An 18,482-nucleotide genomic window follows, 5' to 3' on the forward strand; every position below is an offset into this window, starting at 1 on the left:
CTTACCATCAAGGCTGGTAGACAGTATGCATATGAGTCTCCCTTTCCCTGCCACAGCCCTCCCGTGGACCTCCCCAAGATCCCACAACTAAAAGGTTGAAGCAGAACCCAGCTCCTCCAGCACCAACTGGCATCTGTTCTGAGTGGCCAGTGCTGGTGCAGTACTAGTTGTTAAACATTTTTAATTTCACCCTTATTACATGTATGACTTTAAGCTACTTATCCTCGCTGAGTCATCCTCTCATCTTTAAAATGGGGATAATAATACCAAGGTGACTCTTTGTTCATTCATCAAATATTTGTTGAGGGCCTGCCTTGTTCTAAGCACTGTCTTAGGTGCTTGGGGTATATCAGAGAACAAAACAAACATATTCATGCCTTCTTGGAGCTTGTGTTCTAGTATTCTGAGGATTAAATGAAAATTACTGTTAAATGTTCAGTATGGTGCCAGACCCATAGAGGTGCTCACACTGTTTCAGCCCCCTTTCTTCCCTTTTGCCACACTGTTTTCATCAGGGCCAAAGGGCCCAGGGGAGTGTGGGAGGGGGAAAGGGTGAAGCCAATACTAATAACTGGATATAGCATCCCCAGAGAGTAACCAGGACCTGACTACATTGCATAGCAATACAAATCAAACAGGAAACACTAAAAAAAACCCCAACACTAGCCAACCCTGCTCTTGATGAGTTGATAGTCTTGGTCGTCTATGCATGCTTACATTTCCTCTCATCTCCTGTGGATCCAGCTCCATCCATTCATCCTCATTCTCAAGTCCTCCTCTCCCACCACCTGCATTTCACCACATCAGCTCACTATATCACATCTTTTGCACCATAGAGAAGACCAAAAAAATCATTAACCGTCTTTTGCCGTATTTGTCCTTCAAGGTGTAGACCAAGTTCTCCCCCTTCCTTCCCTTTTATCACAAGGCATTTAAAAGTTTCTACCCACTTACTCTCATTCTCTAATTCTTTGCAGTTTTTCTGTTTTCACTCAGAGTACTGCAGTTCTTCTATCAGGATTCATCAGTGACCTCTTGTGTGTTCTTTTTCTACTTAGCTTTTTAAGTGGCATCTGCTATTGTTAAGACGATCTGAACCCAGAAGGCTCACGGCCTCATTGACCCAGGGTTTGAATCCTAATTCTGCAACCTAAGTTGCCTTGGGTAGGTTTCTTCATCTTCAAAATGATGTTAATAACATTTCCTCTTTAAAGTTATTAAAGACCATCTAGCATACTGTCAGGGAGTTAAGTAAAAACTGTTATTGACATTTTTGAAAAGTGCCCCCTCATTTTCCCTGACACTATTCTTTCATGTTCTTTACCCTACTTACCTGGTAGTTCATTGCTGATTAGTTGGTTATGTTGTTTTTCTTTTTTCTTTCTAAGATTATGGTTGTTGTCACTTTCTCTGATCTTCATAAAATCTCATGGCTTCAGCTATCCCCTTTATAATTGAAATTTCACATATTCATCTTTACTCTGCATTCTCTCTTGAGTGTCAGATATGAATGTCTAGCTGTGTGCTAGACATGAAACATTTGTCCAATGATCAGGACTAAGAATCAGGAAGGAGTCTGCATTTGATCTATAGAGGAAACAAGCTATCCTATCTGGCAGACTTACTAGTTTCACTTAAGTTGGTAAAATTTTAAATGACTTTCTTTACTTTTGGACATCAATGATCCTTTATAAAGGAGGGGAAGAAAACCCTTTATGTTCAGAAATAACATACAACTCCTGTCAATTGGCAGGAAGATTTTTCATGTGATTCTGGAAAGATTTGCAACACCTGTTTCCAAAGAAAGCAAGAAAAATATTGCATGTTTTTCTCTCCAAAATGTATTTTGTTCAAACTGAATTGGACACCAAATAAAGAACATTCCTTAAATTTGGAATGAATAGAATTTTCTAAAAACTGCTCAGGTAACACAAAGTAGTAAAGAGCCAAAAAAAATTTTATTTACTTTTAACCTTGGACTTCTAAAAGGAGAAAATGAAAGGGTTTGTAGAAGCAAATTTCACGAAAGTAACTGTAGACTTACTTGTTAGACCCAAATATACATGTAGAGAAATGAACAAACATGGTTAAATTTATATATGCTGGATTTTTTTTTTGGAAGGGAGAATATTTCTTACATATGGGTTTTATCCATTACCTTTCTGGTGAAACATCAGCTCCTAGAAGCAGTTCCCTCACTGTTTATTTTTCTTGTAAGCTTGCTGTTTATTTTTCTTGTAAGTTTTGCTGAGGTTTCTTATTTCTCTTCCATAGTTTGCCTCAAAGTGTACTTACACATTAGGATGGCTCAATCAATCCAAGTGTAGTAGATTAAGATATATGCTAGGTCACACAGAGCAACTCCACCTTCACCCCCAGTCTAACCAACAGAAGGAAATCAGCTGTTTGTCTCTACACAGACCAGCTTAAGCTCATAGAATCATGGATTGAAAAGGGACCGGAGAGATGTCATTCTTCTTTTTCATTTGTAGCTAAGAAACTGAGACCCTGGTGGTTAGTGTCCTTTCCTAAAAGAGAGGTGGTATGATATGAAAAGAAGAGGAACTTTTTGTTAAAGTCCTGGCTTCCCTCTTTACCAACTGGGTAATACTGGTATCTGCCTTAGTACACACCCAAGAGCTGTGTACTCTTGGGTGAGTTGCTTAAGATCTATGAGTTTCTGATAAAATTTAGCTTAGAGATATAGTTAGTGCCGTTTAAAATTTTTAATAATTTGCTGTATTTGTGTTTTGTTTTCTTAAACTTGAGCAAGACTGATTATTTTGTCAACCTATAAAAACTCATTTGGTGGGGCTTCCCTGGTGGCGCAGTGGTTAAGAGTCTGCCGATGCAGGGGACATGGGTTCGAGCCCTGGTCCAGGAATATCCCACATGCCGTGGAGCAGCTAAGCCCGTGCGCCACAACTACTGAGCCTGCGCCCTAGAGCCTGCGAGCCACAACTACTGAGCCTGCGAGCCACCACTACTGAAGCCCGCATGCCTAGAGCCCGTGCTCCGCAACAAGAGAAGACACTGCGATGAGAAGCCCGCGCATCACAATGAAGAGTAGCCCCCACTCGCCGTAGCTAGAGAAAGCCTGCGCACAGCAACGAAGACCCAATGCAGCCAAAAATAAATAAATAAAATAAATAAGTTTATATTAAAAAAAAACTCATTTGGTTTTATTGATCTGATTTTTTGATCAATTGATCTGATTTTTCCTTTTTCTATTTCATTAATCTCCTATATTCTTTCACTTTCTCGAGCTTTTAAAAGATAAGTTATTGTGTTGAATGTTTGTTTCATTAATTTCTAATGTATAAATTTAAGACTACATTTTCATGTGTAGTATTTTAACTTTATACTTTAAATTTTGATTTGTCATATTTTCATTCACATCAAACTGTTTTGTGGTTTATATCTTAACTTTTCTATGACTTAGTGACTTGGAAGTTTGCAAACATGCAGATTTAGGGGGATACTCTTTCTTTCCCCTTTGTAGAATTGTTAGGGATAGAATATAGGCAAATATATCTGGCAAATAGTAGGTATTCAACAGATATTGTACTTTTCTTTAAAGAAATAAACTTTGACTCTTGAAATTAGAACAGGAAACATAATATTGCAATAAGTATGTAAGTAATACTAAAAGTGACTTTAGTTCTATAATATACCCAAATAAGGAGACGAAGTATAAAGAGCAAAGAGGGATGATGGGAAGAAGGTAAAATTGGGAGGAGGGGAAGGAGGAAGGAGAATTAAGGGAAGATGTAGGAATATCAGGTCGAATTAATTCTAGCTTCTTTGAGGTCATATTCTACTGATCACTTAGGTCTGTGAACTTTAGGATATTAATTATTTTTATTATGTTTCATATACTTTTATAGTAGAAGTGTCCATAGATGACCGTTTTTGGGTGTGTGTGTGCGCGCAGGTTGTGAAACTATATGGCAAAAGTTCATGTGTTTTTGAGGAGAGGGTCCATAGTTTTCATTAGAAACTTAAAGGGGTCTGTGAACCCCAAGAAGTTAAGAACTGCTACTTTAGAGACTTCACTATGTGGGATAACTCGAGAAGCCTACCAGGAAAGAATTCTGTTTTTTCCTGTTCTAACAGTAATGACTACTACCCACTTGAGAGAGACTGAGTGTTCCTTATAATTCCTTAGGTTAGAAGCAGATGATCAGGCAATGTACTAAGAACAGAATTTAGCTTTTACTGAAGTGAAACTTAAAACTATATTGTATTTTATAAGCATAAGTATTGTGCTGCTTGGAATGAATTACAAAAACCTACATGCCTTTGATTAGTATTATTTGTATACAGCTAAGCCGAGTGTTCATGGCCTCCATTCAGGGTAGGAATAATTCTGGGAGTGAGAAGAAGCAGTTGGTAGTTGCTCTGCAGATGGGGTGCTGTAAAGGCGGGCTTTGGGCAGCCAGAGACAAGAAGGCACTCTGCTGGGTTAGAGATTAAGGGCTTCTTACCCAGGACAGAAGAGTGGGAGGATCTGAGGTTGGTGAGCCAGGTAGGAGAGTACCCCAGACAAACTTGACCTGCCCTCTTCCTTCCCCTTATAGGAAGGTTAGTTGCCTGGAGAGAGAAGCCAATTCAGGGTTCTTAAATTTGAGGGATGCAGCAGGGACAGGTTCTTAAAGGAAGAAGCAAGCCAAAAGTATTCTTTAAAGGAAGCAAGCCAAAAGTATTCACGTAGGGGAATTTTATTCTGGGCATTGGCTCACAGTTAAATCTGTGTTTACTCAAGTACTTCATAATTATTTCCTCTTAAGTTAGGGAATCAAAGTTAGTTTTGCTGTGTATTAAGTGTTAATGAAATTTGATGGCTCTCAACCTTAGTTTATTTTTAACTCCCTAAATCTGCATTATCCATTATGAAAGCCTCTAGCCATATGTAGCTATTTAAGATGAAATTAATTAAAGTAAAACAAAAAAATTAGTCCTTCATTCTCACCAGCCACATATCAAGTGCTCATTAGTCGAGTGTGACTAGTGGCTACGGTATTGGACAGCATGTTGTATTGGTTATTTTTGTCATCACAGAAAATTTCATTAGACACTGCCCTAAATGAAATTGTTTATTTTCTTTCCTCTCTCCTCCATCAGACTAACGGTTTATATTAATATGTAATCAATTTTGAGGTTTTGTTTAAATCAAAAACTTGAATGACCCACTAGAGTAATATTCCTTTGCTTATGACATAATTAAAAAGACAGTGCCACCCTTTTAGAGTGATCTGCCTGAGTACCATTATTTTATAAGATTTTTCAAGAAGTGGTGACTAAAATAAGTATATTCATTATGGCTTGTATGTGATTACCCCTGCTAAACTGATGACCTTCTACTAAACTGATGACCCTCTAGATTATTTCTACTGCCTATAAGATAAGCATGTTCTGGAAGGGCCTAAAGTATTGTAACAAAATTTCTAATGTCAAAAAATCTTAGACCTTGGAAATTTGTTTTGTACACTTTTTAGGAGATACTAAACTTATAGCCATTATGATCTACCTACTTCATATGTGGTAAATCATTGTAGCTCTCAAAAGTTGCAAGAGAGGAAAACCCCCAAAAGTAATAATTTCACTGTAGGCCTACTTCTCTGAGAGCCTATCAATCAGGCATAAAAGCCAAAGGATAATTTCTGTTACTTTGTTACTATTACTTTGTTTTTTGTTTTAAACAGAATAGAAAAATAGGCTTTTTCCTTTGCCCTGGTTTCAAACAATCTCTTTACCATAGATGGGACTTTTTCAGTTAAGTTGCATGTATAACAATTTCAGGAAACACAGCGAGAAAGGTTTCATTGTGATAAAGTGTTTTTTAAAATTCAAAATTAATGATCATGATCTTTTGTTTTATTATGAAATATTCAAACATGGAAGTACATACAGTGGAAAATTAGTTTTCTACCTGATTTGTATTAATACCATCTGGAAATAACTACTTGAAAGTTGGTTATATATTCTAGGCTTTCCAATGTATATTTAGACATAAATGCAAGTAATTTGTTTTATATAAATGAAACTATACTAAATATAATGTTTTTACAGATTAGTTTGCCTACTAAACAATATATACATATACATATATTTCTGTGTATATGATTCATACTCATGCTATTGATTAGGTTTAAAATTTTTTTCCCCAGATTTTATGGTAGGACATCTAAAGCATAAATGTTTTATATGAAGATAATATACAGTTGTAGTGTATGTGCAGCTGCTTTAGCATGATAGTGACCTATATGTGCTCAATACATGTTAATTTCCGTTCGTCTTTTTGGACATATATGAGAAAGGCCGTGGAAGATGATTAACTGGTTTTTTCACTATAAAGCAAACCTTTCTCTTAATCATATTTGTGTTTTGTGATTCAGGTTTATAAATTACTACAAGACTAGCAGGGTTGCTATTTTAAGAGTCTTGTAAGCTAGGCTGCCCCAACTATTTTAGGTGCTTCTGGTAAGAGCAGACATTTCCTAGTGGGTAAGAGACCACATTATGATTTATCCTTTTAACTGAGAGGGCACAGTATAGTATGTACTGTAAAGTTGTATAGTATGTGAAAACGTTTTACATGGGAATCTTGGAACAAAGTCCTTTGCTAACTTTGAAGATGTATAGAATGGATGCTGAGATTGGGAATTCAACACTTCTTTTATGGAGTAGGATATGTTATTTTGTGCTTTGTGATAAAATTTCAGGTCTGATTGTTTCTGTGGGTTCTAGAGAAGATATTAGGAAAAGATGGATCGAGAGCTGATTGTTAATTATTTGTAAAGTCCTATTTTGAAGTATTATTGCTTTATACTCCTCATTTCATCTGGAAATCTGATCCTTCTGCTTTCCTGCAGGGAATTTGTGGACCTCTGTTTTGGGTGGATCAGTAAAGAAGATTGAATTGGGGTCCGAACTCCTTTTTTCATTGAGAAAAGAGTAAGGGGTGCTGCTGAGAGAAGTGCTTCTGCAATAGCCATGTCTTAAGCTTTGCTTGGAGATAATGCTGGACTGTACAAAAATTGCCTTCAAGATTCCAGGAATTTGTGAATCGTAAATTTCTTTTAGCAATTAACGTGGGTGTATCAGTCTTTTTATCTTTATTTGTTAGCACTTTGTGTTCCCAGTGGAAAACAAGCTTGAGAAATAATTGTTAGAATATAGAATTGGAAGTGCTTCCCTAGCATGTTCTTGGACTTAAGATCGTTAACCAGTTTTGTTTGTTTTTTGTTCTTTTCTTGGTTTATTTGTTTTAACTTGGGTCTTGTGGAGAGAAAAATAACTTAAAACTTTTCAGGACCTAAGTTTATAGTTATACAAAATTATTATTATGTGCCTGAGAGGCTTTTGCATGCTTGTTTATTCATTGAACATATATTCCTTGAAGTGCTTACTATAGGCAGGATTGTGGAGGGAAGTCTATCAGATAGTAATCTACTCAGGGTAAAGGACAAATGGAAAATGTATTTTGTAGAGAGTCCAAAGGCTGAAGATAGGGGTGGGGGGTGTGTGTGTGTGTGTGTGTGTGTGTGTGTGTATATTTAAGAGAGAGATAGACACACATCCATATATACATATACAGAGACATGGTCCATAGTTCTGTGGGAAAAATCTCCTAAACATTTTTAGAACTGTCTTTTCTTCTTTTTCCCACTGTTATTTCTTTATTTCAAGCCCTCAACATCTCTCATATACACTAGTATTTCTTGCCTCTGGACTTTCCTCTATTCTAACTTCACACTTCTTTTTCCTTTATACAATTTTTCCCAGAGTCTTTTCCCCCACTAAGGCAGAGATTGGGTTGTGTGTCTCCTGTTACCCATAGAATAGAGTCCAAACTTCTTAATATATAGTCTGAATATAGATTCTGTAAATAGTCCCTTTATTAAACTCTCCTGAGTTATCTACATTTAGTTACTAGCCTCTATTTCATGCTGAGACCCTGACGGGTCTTACCTTCTGCCTCCCGGTTCTGGATAGCTTTTTCCCCGTGTGGACCTGCTCTCGTCGTTGTCTACCTTGTCCTCAGTACTAGGAGGCTCACTTTGCCCTTTGGCTTCTAGATGGGTTTGAAGAATGGGAAGCACTGGAAGGAGAGTGGGGTTTCTTCTCCTGGAGTCCTCCTGCCAACTCCTGTCATGTTGGCCCTCCCAGAGGTCATACCTCTTTGAACCTTTTAGGTCTAGGAGTGGTTGCAGCTTCAGAAGATTGTACTATCTCTTGACTTTGCCCTCACCATACCTTGTAAATAGTCCCTTATTAAGCTCTTCTTAAGTTCCCCAGTTTGGGGGTGCTGTTTCCTGCTGGGATCCTGACTGCTACATTGTCTAAGTCATCTAAGCTTCAGTTCTGTTTGCAGTTACAGCTGTGTTATTTTCCAGTAGCGCTTATCTCTCTCTTATTAAAAATTTTGTGGTGAGGTCTTTTTCATTCCTTTCCTTTTTTAGTGTTTTTAGGCCTTCCCTTTTAAAAATTTTTCCTTTCCTGGCACTGTGGCTGCCGTGTCATAGGAATTGAAATGTCTGAGTGAATAATGAGAGGAGATTTTCAAGAAGATGGACACTTGAATTTCCCTGTGGTATCTGAAATTGAGAAAATAGGGAAAGGTGTAGTGGGTACTGAAGTCAGTATAGTTACTTTAATAATGTCTAGATTTATATTTCATTCTTTTCAAAACGTAAACTTAGGACTTGTTTTTCTTTACCTTTGCTTCTACATATTAGAAATTAACATTGGTTCTCTTTAAAATGCATTTTAGATTTATTCCATTGGAATATTTTGTAACAACCTGTCTTTAAGGAAGTATGTGCTATATATAAAATGGGAGATATTTCAATTATTACTTAATTGGAGAAGAATATAGGAAATAAATATATATATATGTATGTATCTATCTCCAGGTATTCATTTATCTATCTTCCTCAATATAACTTAGAGAAGATGTGCTAAGAGCAGACATACAGTAGCTAACAAATGTGTTTATTAGCAGTATTGAACTTTTAAAAGTGACTTCTCTTAAGGGAATTTCAATTAAGAGAAAAATACCCTAGAATTATGATTAGTGTCAAAAATCGTTTCTATATCCTTTATATATAAAGGAAAGAATATACGTGTCCTATGAAAGAGTTTGAGAAGAATCTTCCTATAATACTAACTTTGACATAGAACTCTCTATTACTAACCTAAAAAATTACCACTGAAAATAATTTCTGTGTAGATAGAGAATATTTCATTGCTTTTTAGAGTAGAGGTGTCTGTTTACTCTGGGGGGATGGCTATGCCTCTGTGTGTGTGTGTGTGTGTCTCTGTGTGTGTGTGTGTGTCTCTGTGTGTGTGTGTGTGTGTCTTAGTCTGCTTGGGCTGCCATAACAAAATACCAAAAACTAGGTGGCTTAACAACAGAAATTTGTTTTCTCAGAGTTCTAGAGGCTGGGATTCTGAGATCAGGGTGCCAGCATGGTCAGGTTCTTTCGAGGGTTCTCTTCCTGGCTTGCAGATGGCCACATTCTTGTTGTATCCTCACATGGCCTTTCCTTGGATGCGTGCGTGTGGAAAGAGAACTCTCTCTCTCTCTTCCTTTTCTCATAAGGCCACCAATCTTATTGAATTAGGACCCTACCTTTATGATCTCATTTAGCTTAATTACCTCCTAAAAGTCCTATCTCCAATTATAGTAAAATTGGGAGTTGGAACTTCAACGTAAGAATTTGGGGGGACAGACACAATTCAGCCCATAGTGGTGTGCGTGTGTATGTGTATATATAAATCATATGAGTAATAGAGGAAATCATTGTGATATATTTAACTTGAAGAAAGAGATTCATGCTTAGACAATGACAACCCAATATTGAAGCTCATTATTGAAGTTTCTTCATAAAGATGTGGTGTTAGTGGATGTGGTGTAAGATATTTTCTCACAGAGTATATATGACACCTTTTTTCCTCAGACCTCATTGTCTTTACTCTGTTCTCACTCTTCTTGATGTTTTAGCATTGACGTCCTACATTTAACCTAGTACAGACTTGATACTCTAAGCTACTTTCATTGGCTTTTTGTATAACAACATTGTCTTCTGTATTGTTCATTCTTGTGTTTAAAGAATGGTCAGTATGTTCTGCTGAATGAGAGAGACACAGCCCCTGCCCTCTAGAGCACGTAATCATCTCCCGTCCCTCTCTCTCCTGCAGTCTCTTTTCATGATTTCACTATGGATATTAGTCCTTACCTGATTGTTTTTATTGATCTCTGTTAGTCTTGACTTTAGGCTTTCTCTGAGACTGTTTTATTCTCCTGGCTTAAGTTACCACCTCCAATGCCAACAATCTGCAAATCTGTCTCTACTTCTGATCTTCATCCTGCATTATATTCCTTTCGCCGTTCAGTGAATTTTTACTGAGAGCCAACTGTGTGCCTGGTCCGAAGGATACAAGAATGATATAGTCTTTGTCCTCAAGTTGCTGACAAAATGCAAAAAGCAGTTTAAAATACTATGTAATGGGTGTGTGTCCAAGGTGCCATGGAGCAGATAAGTAGGGAGTGCCTTACTTATCAGGGAAAGGGAAACAAGGGGACAGGTATCCCCAACAGAAGGCTGAACATATAGGTAGGTACCTAAGGTTTTGAAAACATAGTATGTTCAGGCAACAGGAAATGGTTCAGTGTGATCGGAGCCTTAAGAGCTGCATGGGGAAGAGTGAAAGATGAGGCTGAGCTTTTAAAGTGTCAGATTACCCCAAAGGCAATATTTTCAATACTCAACTAATTTTCTTTCATCATAAACCAGCTGCCCGTCCCAACTTCACATTTTTGTCAATGGGACCATCATTCTCCCTATTCCCAAAGCCTGAAGTGTCATCTTCAGGTCTGCCTCAACGATTGTGACCAGTCCTCAAATTGAGTCATTTCCATATTCAAAACACTCTTTCATGTGTCCTTTTCTATTTTCCCTGTCAGCATACTACTTAACACTTAATTAGTAGATTATTTCAAAGCTGTGTTAAATGCTCCCCTTTCTAATTTTTTTTTAAAGTTAATTTTTAAAACCCCTTATTTTACTCTGTTACTAACCCTGAGCAAAAGAGGACAGTGATATTTTATTTATTGCTACAGGATAAGTCCTTTCTTAGGCCAGTATTTTAAATACGTAATTCTTTTTGTTAAACCCCAAAGTCTCAGGTTCTCTTCCTCCCATTAAAAACCACACAATTGTGGAATTAAGAGTAATCTGCAGAAAAGATTTTGTTTCATTAACGTTGAGTTTTTATTATGAACATAACATGTATTTTATACTGAACAAGCTTTTTCAAAGGACAGGTACCCCTCACCCCAATCATCTTCCTTGCCACAATTCTGTTAATTTAGCGAATCACTTGCCTCCATGGGAGACATCATATATACACTGACTCTAGGAACAGATAGCCTGTGTTGTAATCCTGGTTGCACTACTTACTAGTTCCAGCAAGTTTCCTCATTTCTTAAAGCCTCATAATAATTTTATGTGAAAAAAGGGGGAAGTGATGTTACCTACTTCACAAGGTTGAGGTAAGGATTGAGTTAATCTGTGTAGCCTAGTGCTTGGCATGTGTGAGCACGCAGTACATGTTCGCTATGAAATGTTATGTACCTTGAAAACTTCTTGCTCTTTCTCTCTGTACTCTTGTTGGTGTGACCTCATGCTGCTCTTGCATCCCTCTACCACTAAATGCTCTCCTTGAGGCCCTCCCTATTGCCTATGATTTACCTGCTGCTTCAAGTTCAGCTCAGTTGCCTGTTCTTTAATAGTCTTTTTTGAAAACTTAATTAATGTATTTAATTTATTTACTTTTGTTGGGTCTTTGTTGCTGCACGCAGGCTTTCTCTAGCTGTGGCGGGCAGGGGCTCCTCTTCGTTGCGGTGCGCGGGCTTCTCATTGTAGTGGCTTCTCTTGTTGCAGAGCACGGGCTCTAGGCACACGGGCTTCAGTAGTTGTGGCATGTGGGCTCAGTAGTTGTGTCTCGCGGGCTCAGTAGTTGTGGCTCATGGGCTCTAGAGCGCAGGCTCAGTAGTTGTGGCGCACGGGCTTAGCTGCTCTGCGGCATGTGGGATCTTCCCGGACCAGGGCTTGAACCCGTGTCTCCTGCTTTGGCAGGCAGATTCTTAACCACTGCGCCACCAGGGAAGCCCTAATAGTCTTTTCTAACTACTCCAGTTCACGTTGACCTCTGAGTTCCTATAGGGCCTTTTATATCATTTTAGAAATTAGTCATATTTTCTCTTTTATGGTATTCCTTTTAACATTTACATACAGTAAAATGTACTTTTTTTTTGGGTACAGTTCTGTGAGTTTTGGCAAATACTTAGAGTTGTGGAATTACCATCACAATCAAGATATAGAACAATTTCATCATCCCTCAAAAATCTGTCTTAGTATTATTACTTTTAAAACTGCTTCCTGAGTATGCATTCTGTTGCTACATGTACAATTTAGGCTCTTGAACCGAGTGCCCGTTTTACACTAATTGTCTCCTCTATGTATGGCATACTCTAGTATCAAGGATATAGTAAGTAGATGCGTGACTGTTTGAATTGTATAAAACAAAGCCTAAAAGTGTGGTAAATTTAAACATACTAAGAAATTACTAATTTAAGTTATTTAACTTCTCTTTGGTCTTTCATTTTATTTGGGTGAAAAATTTCAAGTGAACATTATTCCTGTATAACTTGTTAAAGTGATTTTGGAGCCTTGCCAGGGCCAATAAAAACCATTTTTAATTTGTCTTCAGAAAACAAAGGGCTTGTTTCTGTTCTTATTATCAAATATACTTACAGTTTCTATTTTTTTCTAACCCTATTAATTTAAATTTTAATATGAAACAAAATTTTGTATCGTTTCCCTCCTTGACTGCATTTGGCTGTTATGATGTATTATTGATTATTAAATATATTTACTGAGTTTAGTCTTTTTTTCTTAAACATATTTAATGTATTGAGCAATTCAGTTAAAAATGAATTACGTACAACATGTAAAATACAAAACCTTCCTGTTCTCTCAACTTTATTTTTTCACGGGCCAATGTTGCTGTCTTCCCTTGGGGTTTCCTTTATTGATTGTCCCTAAAATCAGAGGTCAACGCAAGTAAGAGAATTTAAACTTGATAAAGGTGGGGCTGATGTGGACAAGCTAATGATGCCTGGTTTTCTCAGTCTTTACTCTTGGATGTAATGGAATAGTGATCCTTTTTCAGAAAGGGCAAAATATGGTTAAGATTTGCATCCCATTCAGTAGACTTTACTTCCTAATGAAGTGAATTGAATTTAACCATGTGTGTCTTTTTTTCCCTTCTCTAACAGCTTCCATGCCTATGGCTGTTCTAAATTTGGGCCAAATATATCCATTTCAGAGAGGCTTTTTCTGTAAAGACAACAGCATCCAGTATCCGTACCATGACAGTACCGTCACAACCACTGTCCTCAACACAGTGGGGCTTGGTTTACCCATTTCCTGTGTAAGTAAATGAATAAGTAGGTAGTGATGGGTTTGTTGTGCTGGAGGTTTTATGAAGTGATCGAATTGGGGTGGGGGTAAATCCATAGTACTGTCGTCACCAGTGTTGGTGTGGTGAATGATTGCTTAAAGAATATAGCCACTGCTTCAGTCCAGGGCAGTGTTTCTCCAGTTAAAGGGAGATATTGCCCCAAATAACTTGATGTCATCATAAAGAATTATAGAATGATTATTTTAGAATGAAGAGTTCATTTAAGTCATTTTGGATCAACACTTTTCAGTAGACAAGTGAAGAAACTTAGGCCCAGATACTTGCTCAAGCCCAGTAAGCTATTTTACGGCAGAGCTGAAACTAAGATTATGCTTGTTTTATCATGTTAAATGGAAATTGAGGCCACAAAAAAGGAGATAGATTTATTTGTTAAATTTGAGAATACAGCTCATCAGAAAGAATGTAAATACATATGCAAAAGAAGATCCTCAGAATATATCAAAACTATATCACTGTTTTTTAAGTTGTACTATTCATCAGTTTGTAGGTTAATATTGGGTTTCATTACTTTAAATAACTGGACACTTTGCTTCTAGGTTAAATTTCACAAACTAGCTTAAGGTTGGCACTTGAGATATTGTGCTTACTTTCTCTATCCTTGGTTCGGATTCCTGCACCTTGCCCTGTATCTCTCTGTGTGAGTTGGAAATGTATGAGAAGAAGCAGAATAAAGATTTACCTCCTTGAGTGTCTTGGGAGTCCAGCAGATCATGCCATACTTCTCTTTCGACAGCTTGTCTCTTGTCAGTTGCCTTCCCCAGATAGTTGACTTACATTTTTTTTATTGTTTTAGCAAACTCTGAAGCCTTATTTCCACAGTAGGACAGACTAGCTTTTCTCTCCCTATTTTGCCCCCAAATTGGCTAAGAATAATAGCCTTGTTCTTTGGTTTTTCAGTTCATATTTGAGTTCATTTTGCTTTTTTTGGCTAGCAAATTATTTTTTTATTTTTTGGTGATGTCTTTAGCACAGTATTCTGAAGGTGAAGAGAACTTGGATTTAGTTATGTTTCAAGATATATTAAATATTTCCACATGCAGTCTATACATCCTAATTTGATTAAAGCCACTTTTATAGGAGTAAAACGGAAGGAAAATTTGGGGTTAGTTTAAGGAAATATTTGCTTTTTTCCTAAGAAGTAAATTCCATGATAACTGGTAACCTCTATTTTAGCCACCAGGCTTATGAAACAATATGCAGGAAAGCATATAGATAGATGGAAGAACATTTATGTAAACATATCTTAATGTGCAAAAAAACCTTTACTCTAAGTTCATTAAAAAATGTGTTATTTGAAATCCTGTATGTCTCCATTGTATGAAGTGTTTGCCTATTAAAATTCTCTTACTCTAGGATGTGGATTACTCCCATTTTTGATTGGGGATTTTAGCGACATCATTCTTGGTGATTATTGTAAAAAACACAGAAATGTCAGTAGCCTTTTAAACCAAAATTTAGAGTAATGGACTTTGGATTATCCTTTTCAACTGTTGCGGTGTGTGTGAATGCAACAAAAAAAACCCCAGGATTTTGTATTTCAGCACAAGTATTTTTCTAGCATTGATTATTATGTAGATTATTGCTACAAGTATTATTAGTGTGCTATATTAAGTAGATAATATTCACAGTTTTAAAGGATAAAATACAACTTGGAAGAAATATTTTCCCCTATTTTTGGTATTCTAATTGCTTTCAGATTACTTTTTTAAAATCACTTTTACTGCCTTTATTATGTCTGAGGAAAAAGACAATACAGGATAAGTTTTGGGGATTGAATTATTATATAATACTGCATCTCTAAAGTTTGAGATTTGGCAATATTTGGGAAGATGAGGGAGATCATTTACTGTGGATATATGGAGTTTCTCAAGTTCTTTGTTTTTGGCATACAGTTTGAAAAATCATATATCTTTAGGTGACTGTCCCAAAGGAGGTAAATGAGGCCCAGTTTTTAAAAAAATTTTTGAGTAGCTACTTAAATGGTAATAAAAAATTGCTATGAAGAAAAAAAATGGATGGGTTAATAATATGTTTATTTTTATAAGCTGTAAAGTAATATATAAGTAAAGTGTTATATATGGCAAAAGTGGCCATAAGAGTCCTGCACTGTAGGAGGACATTGGTGTTTGTTGGGTTTTATGGCATGACGAGTCTCTCGTGCCACCCTTTCCTGTACTAGTCCAGAAAGCTGGTATCAAAATGGCCTATTGCCCACACTTGAATATTTTAACTCCTTTGTTTCCATGTTGACGTTAAGTGCTGTGCTGCCTTTTCCCAGTTTCCCCCCAATTGGACAAGGCAGTAAGCCTTGCTAGGGTAAGAATGGTCTGTTTTGCTCCACTTGTATCCTTAGTGTCAAGCACATTGCTTGGTATGTAATAGGTGTTTAATAAATATAGACAGAAAAATTTAATGAAAAAATACTAAATGTGAAATGGAATAAGATTGTCACTTATGTTTAATAATAATTACTACCTTGAAAATTCAGCTTAGCTCTTTGGAAATATATTGTATTTCCAAGTCATCTCTTAATATCAGATAACCTCATTAAAATAGCTTTTCAGGAAAAAAATGGAACGCTATCATACTGAATATATATCCTGATTAGAGATATCTTAAAATATGGGGCAACGTCTACTGGAATGAAAGAAATATGGTATTATGGAGCTTAATTTCTTAGGTTGGAAAAAAGTTTTATTTCCTTGTTTACTTATTCCGATGTGGAGCTGTATTTTTTTGTCTACATTGTTGTGGAAAATACTGCTTCAGTCCGTTCATATGAGCATTTATTCCAGTACCCTTTTTTTATATAACTGTCACAAAATGAAGTAGTACCAGATGCATCCCTAAGTAATTTGTTATAATCACAAACATTTTCTTTGTTTAAAACTGCTTTTTATACTACCGTTGGAAGAGGTAATGTAAAGATTTGGTATATTAAGTATTTGTCATACATCCATTTTACAGAACGCTTGAAAATATTTTGATAAATTTTAATATATTGGATGAACGTAAAGGAAAGAAAAGTTATATAAATATTGAGTATATACTGCCAATAATGAAAACTAAAGCTCAGTTTCACATTAACCAAGCTTACTGAATTCCACTGCTGGTTTCCTAAATGCTGTGGCTTTTTAAAGGATTCATAGGAAAAAATTTCTGCTCATAAAATCTTCTTTTTTCTAAAAAATAAATTTATTTATTTATTTATGGCTGCATTGGGTCTGTGTTGCGCGCAGGCTTCTCTAGTTGCAGCGAGCGGGAGCTACTCTTCATTGCAGTATGCACGCTTCTCATTGTGGTGGCTTCTCTTGCTGCGGAACTCGGGCTCTAGGCGTGTGGGCTTCAGTAGTTGTGGTGCATGGGCTCAGTTGTTGTGGCTTGTGGGCTCTAGAGCGCAGGCTCAGTAGTTGTGGCACAAGGGCTTAGTTGCTTCGTGGCATGTGGGATCTTCCTGGACCAGGGCTCGAACCTGTGTCCCCTGCATTGGCAGGAGGATTCTTAACCACTGCGCCACCAGGGAAGTCCCAAAATCTTCTTTTTAAAAGTAGTTTCAGGGAATGTTACGAATGCCTTTGCTAAAGGTTAAGTGGTCAAGAGCTGTTGCTTCACACACTGAGTACATCTCTATTAAATTACTAGACATTGTCTTTTAACTTTTCTACTGCATGTATCTTGACAAATCTGCAGGATTTAAGTGGGTTAAATGTTATTCCTGGATGGGAATTCTGATTTTTGAGAAACCCTAAAATCTCTTTCTACTAAGTGAGCTTCATCAGTGAATTATATGTGATAAGACGATAATTGAGGGCTTCCCTGGTGGCGCAGCGGTTAAGAATCTACCTGCCAATGCAGGGGACATGGGTTCAATCCCTGGCCTGGGAAGATCCCACATGCTGCGGAGCAACTATGCCCATGCGCCACAACTACTGAGCCTGCACTCTAGAGCCCGCGAGCCGCAACTTCTGAGCCCATGTGCCACAACTACTGAGCCCATGTGCCACAACTACTGAAGCCCGCAGGCCTAGAGCCCGTGCTCTGCAACAAGAGAAGCCACGACAACGAGAAGCCCACGCACCACAACAAAGAGTAGCTCCCGCTCGCCACAACTAGAGAAAGCCCGTGCATAGCAATGAAGACCTAATACAGCCAAAAATAAAAACAAATAAATTTATTTAAAAAAAAAAGAAGATAATTGAAATTAAAATGTTCATTTTGCCTCCCACCAGGAATTAAGTCCTTTTACAGGGCATCTAAACTTGCACTCAGAGTTACACCCCTACCCCTGCCACTTTTTCAAGCAGAAGTGACATAATTTTTTAATTTGTTAAATATTGAACTGGCAGAATGACCAAACAAAAATATTTTTGATGGATGTAATGAGATTAATATGCAGTTATGTTAAAATATATGAAAAAGGTCAAATTTATCTTTTTCATTAATTCCTTTTTATAAAATAGGCCAAATATGTATATATATTTTTAAATAAACCTTTCATCTCTGAATACATGAAAATTCTAGCATGGTAATATCTGTGTTTTTCTGTTATGGACCAAAGAGTTTGAAGGCAGAGTATATCAGTATAACTTATTTTGGGAATGTCATCTGTTATACTTTAGGTAAAAGTGAAGTGAAGGCATTTGTGTTAATATTTCATAAGTTTATTTTCCTCTTTCATAAATACTATTTTGAAAACTTTAGCTGGGGGTATTATATACTCTACTTTTTTAGGTCCTAGTAATTTGGTTGAACTTGTGACATTGTTTCCTTGAACATTTTTGTAATTAAAAATAAATTTGCAGCTTGGATTTGGCAGTGAGTTTTTAGATAACAACGCCAAAAGCATGGTCCATGAGAGAAATAATAAGTTGTACTTAATTAAAATTAAAAACTTCCGCTCTGTGTAAAGCTACACACTGGGGGAAAAT

The 18,482-nt window shown here is 36.8% G+C and overlaps 1 protein-coding gene across 2 annotated transcripts in view; it reads left to right on the forward strand.

The window, feature by feature from the left end:
* PLPP1 (phospholipid phosphatase 1) overlaps positions 1–18,482 on the forward strand; it is a 113,260-nt gene that overhangs the window by 22,488 nt on the left and 72,290 nt on the right. Inside the window, exon 2 of one of the 2 annotated variants that reach the window (XM_082457608.1) lies at positions 13,349–13,503. The exons of the other annotated variant lie outside the window; for it this stretch is intronic. Coding sequence (XP_082313734.1) covers positions 13,349–13,503 — 155 coding nt within the window. The remainder of the gene's footprint in view (positions 1–13,348; positions 13,504–18,482) is intronic. 2 annotated transcript variants of the gene reach the window in all.

This window comes from Balaenoptera physalus (genome assembly GCF_965194825.1).
Source record: "Balaenoptera physalus genome assembly, chromosome: 3".
Lineage (NCBI taxonomy): Eukaryota > Metazoa > Chordata > Mammalia > Artiodactyla > Balaenopteridae > Balaenoptera > Balaenoptera physalus.